At 53.5% G+C, this 12553-nt stretch overlaps 1 protein-coding gene across 1 annotated transcript in view; it reads left to right on the top strand.

Annotated features, from left to right (window-relative positions):
• The window catches only part of sncaip (synuclein, alpha interacting protein), a gene marked incomplete at its 3' end in the record, with an annotated part of 49260 nt that overhangs the window by 17043 nt on the left and 19664 nt on the right, over positions 1-12553 (top strand). Inside the window, exons 6-9 of the mRNA XM_084323161.1 lie at positions 2232-2494; positions 3923-4102; positions 5022-5135; positions 11773-11898. Of these exons, the coding sequence (XP_084179287.1) occupies positions 2232-2494; positions 3923-4102; positions 5022-5135; positions 11773-11898 (683 nt within the window). The remainder of the gene's footprint in view (positions 1-2231; positions 2495-3922; positions 4103-5021; positions 5136-11772; positions 11899-12553) is intronic.

The following is a 12553-nucleotide window of genomic DNA, read 5'->3' as shown; positions in this document are numbered from 1 at the left end:
ACAATTTACAGTAAGGTGTGCGAGTTGTAGTGCAAATCCTTTACCAATAAATATAAAGTGTAAAGTGTGTTTAGGTGTTCTAAAGTGTGTAAAGTGGGTGCTGCAGTGAGTTGCCCGTTTAAAGTGAGTGTGCGTGTGGATGTGTGTGCTGTGTTCATTTGATGGTTGCTGCATAGTGTTTATTGTTCGTTGAGCAGCCTGATGGCCTGGGGATAGAAGCTCCTTCTGAGTCTTTCTGTGCTCGCCTTAAGACTCCGGTATCGCTTGCCTGACCGCAGCAGTTCAAAGAGGCAGTTGTTCGGGTGGCTGGAGTCCTTGATGATTCTCTTAGCCTTCCCCCTGCACCGCTTGTTGTAAATGTTCTGGAGGGTGGGAAGCCCCCCTCCAATTGTGCGTTCGGCTGAACGTGTCACTCTTTGTAGTCTGCTACGGTCTTGTGCAGTGCTATTCCCAAACCAGGAGGTGATGTTGCCAGTCAGGATGCTCTCGATTGTACATGAGTAGAAGTTCCTAAGGATCTTCTGACTGACTTGGAACCTCCTTAGGCGCCTGAGGAAGTAGAGGCGTTGTCGTGCCTTCTTCACAACACTGTCAATGTGTGTGGTCCATGTCAAGTCCTCGGATATGTGGGCTCCGAGGTACTTGAAACTGTTCACTCTCTCAACCGGTGCCCCGTCGATGCTGAGGGGGCTGTAGTCCTTGACCTCCTGAAGTCCACAATCATCTCTTTTGTTTGCTGACGTTCAGGGAGAGGCAGTTCTCCTGACACCACTGTGACAGATTCTCTACCTCTTCCAGGTAGGCCCTCTCGTCGTTGGCAGAGATCAGGCCCACCACTACTGTGTCATCAGCAAATTTGATGATTGTGTTGTTGTTCCGCTGTGCCACGCAGTCATGTGTGTACAGGGAGTAGAGGAGGGGGCTCAGAACACAGCCCTGGGGGGCCCCTATGTTGAGCGTGATGAATGAGGAGGTGCAGTTGGCTGCTCTTACCACCTGGGGTCTGCCCGTCAGGAAGTCCAAGACCCACTGGCAGAGGTCATAGTTCAAGCCCAGGTCCCTGAGCTTGGCTATGAGTTTGGAGGGGACTATGGTATTAAATGCTGAGCTGTAGTCAATGAACAGCATTCTCACATAGTTCCCCTGCCTCTTGTCCAGGTGTGATCCTGCGGCCGCTCTTTATTTAAAAACAGCCAATTAAATCCCTATCAATGGAAAATTAACCCGCCCATACTGTACCCATGCTGATTGGTCGTTGTGCAAGACTAGAAAGCGGGGATCTTTGATTAAAGTAGGCTACTTAAGTACATTTAAAAGTAGAAACGTTTTGACTTTTACTCAAGTGTGTTTTTAGCCAGATACTCTGACTTTTACTTGAGTAAGATTTTGAGGCGGTACCCATACTTTCACTTAAGTATAATTTCTGGGTACTTTTTACACCCTTGCATATAAGGTACATTACAGTGAAATGCTTGGTTCTGTATGAGCCTCCTGAGATTGTGCTTCATACAGTAAAAAGTTAAAGAATAAAGCCCAAACAGGGCGGCTACGTGGCGCAGTGGGCAAGGCGCTCGCAACGAATGCTGGAGACTAGGCTCGAACAGGATGCCTCCTGTTCGAGCCCCGCTCTCCACATTGCTTTCAGTTTAGCTGGTCGTCCACAGTAATACACATTGGCCCTATTACGGGGAGGGAAACTGAAGGGTGGGGATCGGGCGTTGTGGACAGCGACTCCTACAGGTCGGTTGGTGCGCCTGCGCAGTAGAATCAAGAAGCGACGGGGGCGGGGCCCCTCCAAAGCCCAGACCCCCGACGCTGAAAGATCGAGCCGCGCAGGTGAAAAGATGCGACGGCTGTTACCTCGAGTATCGGAGGGGACTCGTGCTATGTATGACTTAGTCCACATTGCAGCCGGCTTGTGGGAGGCAAGAAACAACGTACGAAGACAGGGGAGGGTTGAATTGGACGATATGAAAATTGGGATGGGAGAAAAATAGAAAAATGGGAGAAAAAGTGGATAAAAAAATAAATAAAATAAAGCCCAAACACTGTACGTGCGTAGAGTGTCCGCCCTGAGTTCGGGAGGCTGGGAGTTCAAGCCCCGGCCGAGTCATACCAGTGTGATAGTAAAGGGTTAACCTTCTGTAGTGTGGTAGTGAAAGGGTTAAGTGACGTTTCAACATTACATAATTCCATGAAGAAAACTAATTCTCTTCTGTGTTCTTTTCCAGACAAGTTGCTCTCAGCCAGAGTGTATCCAGACTCTCAGAGCCAGAGACCAGGCCTGGAGGTCCAGGGGGGTCAGGCACTGATGTTCCCCCTGCCAGGGAGCTCCGTGGGCAGGCAGGACGGCTCCAAGACGTGGGCCCCTGGAGGAGGCGGCTCCAGAGGACACGGAGGGGGAGGAGGAGGAGGAGGAGGAGAGATGGACGAGGAGACCAAGAAGAACCAGAACATCATCAACATCATCAGAGAGGGACAGATCTCGCTGCTGGTGAGTGTGACGTCATCAGAGGGGGACAGATCTCGCTGTTGGTGAATGTGACGTCATCAGAGAGGGACAGATCTCGCTGTTGGTGAATGTGACATCATCAGATGTTGTTAATGTTTTCCGTCATTGGTTAATTTCATCATTACTATTTTGTACCTAACAACTACGTTTTATTCAACGATTTAATCGCCATTAGGAGCGACACTGAGTGAAACTTTCTGAGAATATCGCTCCATTCCTTCATAATTTGTAATTGATGTTATTCGATAGCTTCATTTATATACATATATTGAATATATATATATATATTCAATTCATACTTACTGGTTTAAATAAACAATTTGATAGTATTTCCCATCTTTGCTGAGCAAGAGTTTTGTACAAAATAAATGAAAGTCCTTGGCCTTTCAACACCTAGCTGGTTGTATTCAATATAATATCCTGTTGGGGGGAAATACCCACTAATATATTTTCACATTCAGTAAACATGTGAAACTGATCAGCAGCCATGAAGCAATGTCAGAACATTTGGAAATAAACACTAACATTAGTTATTCTCTTCTCTTCTCTTCTCTTCTCTTCTCTTCTCTTCTCTTCTCTTCTCTTCTCTTCTCTTCTCTTCTCTTCTCTTCTCTTCTCTTCTCTTCTCTTCTCTTCTCTTCTCTTCTCTTCTCTTCTCTTCTCTTCTCTTCTCTTCTCTTCTCTTCTCTTCTCTTCTCCCTCCTCTCTTCTCTATCCTCTCCTCCTCTATCCTCTCCTACTCTCCCCTCTCCTCTCCTCCTCTCTCCCCTCCTCTCTTCTCTCATCTCTCCTCTCCCCTCTCCTCTCCCCCCTCCTCTCCCCCCACCTCCCCTCTCCTCTCTCCTCTCCCCTCCTCTCCCCCCACCTCCCCTCTCCTCTCCCCTCCTCTCTCCCCCCACCTCTCCTCTCCTCCTCTCTTCTCCCATCTCCATCTCTCCCCTCTCCTCTCTCCTCTCCCCTCCTCTCTCCCCCCACCTCCCCTCTCCTCTCCTCCTCTCTTCTCCCATCTCCATCTCTCCCCTCTCCTCTCTCCCCCCACCTCCTCTCCTCTCCACCTCTTCCCCCACCTCCCCTCATCTCCTCTCCTCTCCCCTCTCCCCCACATCCCCTCTCCTCTCCTCCTCTCCCCCCATTTCTCCTCTCTCCCCCCACCTCCCCTCTCCTCCTCTCCCCCCACCTCCCCTCTCCTCCTCTCCTCTCCTCTATCCTCTCCTCTCCTCCCCCCCACCTCTCCTCTCCTCCTCTCCCCCCACCTATCCTCTCCTCTCTCCTCCCCTCTCTACCCTCCTCCTCCTCTCCTCCCCTCTCTACCCTCCTCTTCTCCCCCCTCCTCTCCTCTCCCCCCACCTCCTCCCCTCCCCTCTCCTCTCCTCTCTCCCCCCACCTCCCCTCTCCTCTCCTCTCCTCCAGCCCCACCTAGCAGCAGATAACCTGGAGCTGATCAGGGATGAGGAGGGCAACAACCTGCTCCACGTCTCAGCCTCTCAGGGCCACGCGGACTGCCTGCAGCACCTCACCTCCCTGATGGGGGAGGACAGCCTCAACGAGCGCAACACGCAGCAGCTCACGCCGGCGGGCCTGGGAGTGAAGGTGTGTGTCAGGGTCTGGCGGCTCGGGTCTGCATTTCATATAAGACATATAATGTAGATAATTAAAGCCCTATTTGTTGCAGTTCGAATGCCACCTCACTCGACGAAATCCGTTCAGTGGTTCTCGAGTTACATGCCGATATGTCAGGCGTGCAACTTTTTTTTTTTTTTATATAAATGTTTTTATTTTATTTTTCTCAGATACATAAAACAAGACAGCACAATACGGCAATATCAATAATAACAGGCGTGCGACTTTGTACATGCGAGAGTCAGATTACCACCCCGACTCCCGAGGCTCTGGAACTGTCAATCATTCGCCGATTACGAAGATTATTAGACAGGTTTGTAGCCCACAATGATACCCCAGGTGGCATTGGACGAAACGGGGATCTAGGTGAAATCTTAGGAGCGAAAACAGGAAGTGAAAAATACTCATTGCCGTCAATGAGGAAATGGATTACTGGAGAGCTTTTATTTTTTTTACACAGTTTACCAAAATCGCTCTAACTCGCCAATTTCTTTACGGATTTCTATGAGATTTGGACCTGTACTACATAAGACCTCAGGCTATAGACCCACACTGTTTTCCAGCTTATTCCAATTTCTTGGGATATTATCTTTATTTTTATTATATACTACAGAAAAACTCGAGTACACAATTAGAAGTACAACTCAAGTTCAGCCCTTCAGCCCTATGTTACTCTATTTAATTAGCACTAAAAGTGATATTTTTTTCTTTATTGTATAAGAAACTTCAGAATGTTATCTTTCAAAACAGTAAAAAACTAAAATAAGAAGGGCTAAAAGAACATAAAATGTGTGGAGCTAAAACTAGATAAAAATCAACAAAAGGCTCTATTAAAAAGATGAGTATTGAGGCCCTTTTTAATAATCTTCCATGTGTGTGTGTCTTGCAGAACGGCCACCTGGAGTGTGTTCGGTGGATGGTCAGTGAGACGGAGGCCATCGCAGAGCTGAGCTGCAGCAGAGAGCACCCCAGTCTGATCCACTACGCTGCCAGACATGGACAGGTGAGACAGAGAGACACACACCCCCCAGTCTGATCCACTACGCTGCCAGACATGGACAGGTGAGACAGAGAGACACACCCCCCCCCCCCAGTCTGATCCACTACGCTGCCAGACATGGACAGGTGAGACAGAGAGACACACACCCCCCAGTCTGATCCACTACGCTGCCAGACATGGACAGGTGAGACAGAGAGACACACACCCCCCAGTCTGATCCACTACGCTGCCAGACATGGACAGGTGAGACAGAGAGACACACACCCCAGTCTGATCCACTACGCTGCCAGACATGGACAGGTGAGACAGAGAGACACACCCCCCAGTCTCATCCACTACGCTTCCAGACATGGACAGGTGAGACAGACACCCCCCCCAGTCTCATCCACTACGCTGTCAGACATGGACAGGTGAGACAGACACACCCCCCAGTCTCATCCACTACGCTGCCAGACATGGACAGGTGAGACAGACAGACCCCCCCCCCAGTCTCATCCACTATGCTGCCAGACATGGACAGGTGAGACAGAGAGACACACCCCCCAGTCTCATCCACTATGCTGCCAGACATGGACAGGTGAGACAGAGACACCCCCCAGTCTCATCCACTATGCTGCCAGACATGGACAGGTGAGACAGACACACACCCCCCAGTCTCATCCACTACGCTGCCAGACATGGACAGGTGAGACAGAGACACACGGATCCACGCATTGGCAAAGGCAGCTTCAGTTATATTATCATACTGGCAATCGCGTCTCGCTCTCGCCATTATGAGATCACTCTTATCTCCTAGCACTTAATGTGCTCACGAAACAAACAAATGCACTCACATGCACGTGACCAGGCCACGCCCCTGCGTCCCTCTATATGACGCCAGACATGGTCACGCTCTACCTTCCTCTTTTTGTTTCCAACACGGAAGTAGCAGTGCACTCCGTGAACTAGTTGTTATGAAATGCAGGGAGAAATTACACAATGTTGGGTATTCGCCAGAAGTTCACCAGCCCCTGGAATCTTCTCGGCACATCCTAAACAGCGCAACGGGCCTGTCCTGGGTTTTCCTCGTCTCGTGACAGCGGACCGAGGGACGTCGCCTGACGGTTAGCAGTCGAGCTAAGTCGTGCACAGGTAAGGCCTGCGCTATCAGGCATTGATACTAGCATGAGTAATACTGCTTGTTGTCCCATGAGACAACCGAGTGATGTATTGGCGCAAGGGGCAGGATATTTGGGAAAACATGGTCGTCATGACTCTTTTTTGGGTGTTTTTCCAACTATCCTAGAGCGCGCGGCTAATGCTAATGCTACAATGCTGGGACGCCGTTCCCTTGTTCCCCGCGAGGGCTGTCTTTACTAAAAGGTCTTCCCTCCTCTTAACCATTCATGCTGACTGTCAATCGGTGTCTAATGTTGGGGGTTTAACGGGGGCTTGTTTACCATTTACATGGGTGGATGGGCTCAGGGCAGGTGTGCTTTTTGTGAATCTATTAATTGAAAATGGGGGTCCTTGGTGTGGACAGGACTGGTGTTTTTCTCTGGTCTGCATCCCCTTAACAATTGTGTGTATGGGCTAGCCCATTCTGCAATATGTTAAGAGTTTTCGTTCATTTATTCATTTATCCCTTCATGGGTGCACACCACAGTGGAGGTTGTTGCATGCCTACTAGTGAGGCAGTGCTTCACTAGTAGTAGACTTTGGTCTGCAGCCACCACTGGTGTTCCGTGCTTAGTGAAGCAGGTGGCATCAGTCCTTTGCCTCTGACATGGTGGAACGGTGTCCCGCCCGGCCGACGCCATGAGGCGAGTCGGCCCGGCAGGTGGCTGGTGGGCTGATGAAGCCTATACCGCCGCGGTATAGAATTAGCAGCGACTGGAAACATTGTTCAATTTGCTGTTTTTTTCTGTCAAAAATTGTGTCGGGTGGTAGGGCCTTAGGGCCAGCCGACGTCAAAACATCGCGCAAGGTTTTGAGGTTATTCAGCTTTTGACCTAGCCGCAAGCTATAACCGCAGGGAGGGCTAGGATGCTGTCAACGCTCGTTCACAGACATCTTTGGTTGGAACAGTCTCCCCTTGAGGAGGAGAGAAGGCTTCCCCTCCTCAGGGCTCCCCTCTCTGCAGAGGGACTTTTGGTCTTTCCGCAGGAGCGCAGGCGGTATTTGACCTAGGCCCCACACCGCCTCACACCGCGCAGCAGGAGGTGAGGGCGCGGCCTTGCCAGCGGCTGTGGCGAGGCCCCCGACCAGCGGTCATGTTTCCCCCGCCTGAGGTACCCTGGGCACAAAGACAACAGGTGATCACAAGGCCGACGGCCTTGGCGGCCAAAGGATCGGCTACATTAGATGAGCACGCCCTAAAAAAACATCGCCGTCTAGCTGTGTCTAGCGCGCTCTCCGGTCACTCCCCCCCCCCCAACACCAGCGGGATACAGGCTCTGATTTGTTCCCTTTGGCTGCGGGCCGCGTGCCTTCAGTGAAGCGCAAGCGGCCCCACGTTTCGCTTCTCATGGGGACAGGGGCTGACACCCAGTTGCTAGCTAGGCCTGGGTCTGCCTGTCAGAATGCTGTGCTGTCAAGCGGCTCCCATGCCACACGTTCTGCGTCTGTGTTTTGTGAGCCTGGTGTTGTGTCTGTCGACGGAAAAGGTTGTCAGCGGGGGAACTCGAGGCCCAGGAGGTTGCAGCGTGAGTTCCCCCAGCCCCACCCTCGCCAGGCCGGGTATCACATTAGTGCCTTCCCCGACCGGAAGACCGGCGGTGGTCAGTCAGGCATGCGTGGTTTGGGTGGTAGTAATATCACTGCAGGGCTATGGTGTGTAGGAACCCACCCTGTCGGGCAGTGTGGGGACCACATGCCTTGCATGTCCAGCTGCAGAGCAGGCTATCCTCAGCAGTCCATGCTGGGAAGATGTTCAGTGGGGGAGCTTATGTCACCAAGTGTGATGGCCGCTCTCCCCGTATCAGACCAGCCCTTTCTGTCGGGGTCCTCCCTTGGGTGCGATTGCCTCGTTGGTAGTGTCAGGGTGCGATATCCCGGCTCCGCGAGACGCCCTGCTTGCACGGTTGGCGAGTCCAGGGTTGGCAACGCACAGCGGGTGGGACCGGGCCTCCTATCTACAGTTCCTGGCGGACCAGCGCCAGTTGGCGGCGGGTGCGCTTTGGGATTATCATCACGTATGGCTACAGCAGTGCCATATGTCGAGGTGGATGGGGAGAACATTGAGGCGGGGGCTTGTGTTGCAGTTTGCACAACCCCACCCTCCGTTTTTGGGTTTGGTACAGACCCTCTTTTGTCAGGGTCCGCAGCAGTGACAGCTCTGGCCAATGAGATCCAATCTCTGTTGGCGAAGCAGGCCATCGTCGTGGTCCCATGAGAGGACGCGGTGAGCAGCGTTTCCTCCCGGTATTCTCTGGTGCCCCGAGAAATCGGCGGGGGGGTGTCAGACCCATACTGGACCTGTCCCATGGAAGGTTCAGAATGTTGACCGTCTCCCACCTGTTAGGCGCTGTCAGGTGGGTGACTGGTTCACCTCCATAGACCTGTAGGATGCGTATTCGCATCCCGATCGTCCATCCTAGGGCATACCTACGCTTCCTTTGCAGGGCTTAGCGTACGGGTACCAGAGGCTGCCGTTCGGCTACTCTCTGGCTCCCCGCATTTTCACCAAGTGCGTGGAGACCGCGCTGGGGCCTCTGCGTCGTCGGGGGTTACGAATTTTATTCCACCCTGGACGACGTTCTGGTCCTCAGCCGGTCAGGGAAGGTCGCCAGGTCTCATACCAGGCAGGTGGTGGAATTCCTCACCAGCCTGGGTTTTGCTGTAGACTGGAAGTGGAGTGCTCCTCTTCCCAGTCAACGGGGTGGAGTACTTGGGCTTATTTCTAAGCTCAAGGTCTATATGGGCATCCCTCTCAGAGCGGCGGCGAGTGGGTGGTTCTCGGCGCGCTCGGGAGGTTCCGTCCTAGGATGGTTACGCTGTCCGTGATGCGCCTGCTTGGTATGATGGCATCTGCTCACTCTGTGGTCCCTCTTGGCCTCCTCTTCATGAGGAGGATACAGAGGTGGTTTTTTTCCAGTATGGAAATGGGCCCGGTGTGAGACAAGTGGAAGCGGCTGAAGGTTCCCATGTCAGTACTGGGGGACCTCGTCCTCTGGGGAGGGCCTGGTGCCCTCACCAGCGGGGTCCCCGTGGGCAGCAGGTTTTCACACGTCACAGTCTTCACCGACGCCTCCCTCATGGGATGGGGGGGGAACGTGTCGGACCAACGCAGTAGGGGGCAGCTGTCAAGACCATACTGCCCGGTCTGCGCTACATTCAATGTGTTGGAATTGAAGGCCGTCCTTCTGGTCCTCAAACGGCTCGGCCACCTTGTGGTGGGCAAGCATGTTTTGGTCAGGACGGACAACACGACGACAGCGTCGTATATTGACAGACAGGGAGGAGTGCGCTCCCCCCGTCTGCACCGGGCGGCGGTCTGGCTATGGGCGTTCTCCATCTGCCCAGCCTGAGGGCTCTCCACATCCCCGGCAGGGAGAATGTGGGTGCAGATGTGATGTCGCGGGGCGGTCCTCACCCTGACGAGTGGGGACTACGTCCAGACATAGTCGGACAGGTCTGGGACCGATTCTGTGGCCGCCCGGGATTCTGTACGCATTCCCCCCCCATACACCTGATAGCTCAGCTGTTGGGGCGGGTACGTCGGGAGCGCGGGACTTGATCCTGGTCGCGCCGGGCCAGAGCTCAGCTGTGTGGTCCCCGGCCCTGATTCCTGTTCCGTGGTCACCGCGGGCCCTCTCTCAGGCACGCGGAACTCTGTTCTGCCTCCTGTTCTGGGGCAGCCTCTAGGCTTGGCTGCTGAAAGTGTGAATCTGGTGGGGATGCGTCTTGACTCTTCTGTGGTTAACGCTATCTGGAACGTGCGCCCTCCGTCCACTACCGCGGCTTACGCTGGGGAGTGGCGTATGGTCGAGTGTGGGGGCAGAACGTTGTTCAGCCACCCTCTCGTGAAACATTTACTGCTTGGCGCTCTGCGTCTCAAGCCTGTGGAACGTCTCTGTCCAACTCCAACTGGTCCTGGGCTGGTTGTCGGAGGCCCCGTTTGAGCCTCTTGAGCAGGCGCCATTGGATCAGCTGTCTTTAAGACCGCATTATTGTTGGCCATCACCTCCGCTAAGCGCGTGGGTGAGCTGTGTGCTCTCTCTGTGCGGCCTGAGTGCCTGTCTATTTGGCTGATAGCGGTGCGACTCTGAGGCCTAATCCAGTCTTCGTGCCAGAGAATATCCAGAGCTCTTTTCGAGTGGAGGCGGGCCTTCACCTGTCGTGTCCTGTCCGTGCACTGGGGGTTTTACCTCTGTCGGACTCTGGCTCTCAGGGCTTCCGTTCAACTGTTTGTTTGTTACGGTGGCCCTCGCGCGGGTGAGGTGCTGTCCAAGCAGCACCTGTCACATTGGTTGTGCGAGGGCGTTGCCCTTTGCCCTTTTTTTTTTTTTTTTTTAATCTTATACCTTGCCTCACACTTTTGTTTTTATCAACTTGCTTGTGAAGCACTTTGGTGTCAGCTGCCGCTGCCTGGAAATGTGCTATACAAATAAAACTGACTTGACTTGACTTGCTACACGTTGGCTGGACAGGTCCCCCCTCGGGGTGCTGCCCTGTTAGGGGGGGCCTCGGTGGAGGACATCTGTGCTGCGGCCTCCTGGTCCTCCCCGGGTCCCTTTCGTTAAGTTTTACCTCGTGGACATGACTGGGGGTTCTGTCTCCCAGGCGGTTCTGAGGTCTGGAACCTCTCCTGCGTCCCACCATTTGGTGGGCTAGCAGGGGTGTGTGGGTGTGTGCCACGGGGTGCTGTGTCACACGTGGTCCCGCCTGTGCGTTTTCAGGGGTGCCTGGTTCCCCCTTTTTTGCACTTTGGTGTAGTTGACTGCCCCCCCCCCCCCCCTTCGTTAGGACGGGCGGGTGGACGGGACTCCCCTCCTCCCTGGCTGGGGCTTACGGGCCCTCAGGGGGTACACTTGTTGGGCCACGCGTCTGCTCTGCCCCATATCTCATAATGGCGAGAGCGAGACGCGATTGCCAGTATGATAATATAATGAATACTGGCTGAGCGTCTCGCTCTTAGCGCCCTGAGGTCCCTTGGATGGTTTTTCTGTGTATGGAAATCATTCTGAGGAAGGTGGAGTGTGACCATGTCCGGCGTCATATAGAGGGACGCAGGGGCGTGACCTGGTCACGTGCATGCGAGTGCATTTGTTTTTTTCGTGAGCACATTAAGTGCTAGGAGATAAGAGTCCTCTCATAATGGCGAGAGCGAGACGCTCAGCCAGTATTCATATAACTAGGTTATAGGATAACCTTTCGTTCTGCTCAGCATGGATGATTAACCACCTTCAACCTCTCTCTCTCTCTCTCTCTCTCTCTCTCTCTCTCTCTCTCTCTCTCTCCCTCCCTCTTGGTCTCTCTCCCCTCCCCCCCTCTCTCTCTCTCCCCCCCTCTCTCTCTCCCCCCTCTCCCTCTCCTCTCTCTCTCTCCCCCCCTCTCTCTCTCCCTCCCCCCTCTCTCTTTCCCCCCTCTCCCCCCTCCTCCCTCTCTCCCCCCCCTCTCTCTCTCCCCCCCCCTCCCCTCCCCCCCCCCCCCCCCCCAGGAGAAGGTGTTGCTGTGGCTGCTACAGTTCATGCAGGAGCAGGCCATTTCTCTGGACGAGGTGGAGCAGCAGGGGAACACAGCGGTGCATGTAGCTGCTCAGTGCGGACACCTCACCTGCATACAGGTATATATACAGGGAGGGAGGGGGGAGGGGCATGTAGCTGCTCAGTGCGGACACCTCACCTGTATACAGGTAGGGAGGGGGGGGGGGCAGCTCAGTGCGGACACCTCAGGTAGGTAGGGAGGGAGGGGGGGGCAGCTCAGTGCGGACACCTCAGGTAGGTAGGGAGGGAGGCGGGGGGGAGGATGGGGAGGGGGGAGCAGGGGAACACGGCGGGGCATGTAGCTGCTCAGTGCGGACACCTCACCTGCATACAGGGAGGTGGGGGGGCTCACCTGTGGCTAGATGCTGAAAGGGATGAGTGGATGGATGATGGATGGATGGATGGATGGATGGATGGATGGATGAGTGGTAGGGATGGGTACCGAATTCGGTACTTTTAAGGGTACCTACTGAAACACGTCGGTACTACCGTGCAGGGCGGATTTAGGATTGTAGGAGATCCGGGGCTTAGCCCAGATAGGTGCCCGCATGAGCGGGCACGGATTTTTTTTACTTCGACACCACAACCTTTAACTTATACCACCACCTTAAAGCGGACAAAAGGCACTAGAGAACACTTAAATTCACACCCTTTAATTAATGAAGCAAACTATAATAATTTATAATAATAATAATAATAATAATAATAATAATAATAATAATAATAATAATAATA

This window comes from Notolepis coatsorum, assembly GCF_963971535.1.
Source record: "Notolepis coatsorum genome assembly, chromosome: 10".
Lineage (NCBI taxonomy): Eukaryota > Metazoa > Chordata > Actinopteri > Aulopiformes > Paralepididae > Notolepis > Notolepis coatsorum.
Note: the sequence above shows the minus strand (reverse complement) of the source record. Positions and strands in the feature narration are given on the sequence as shown.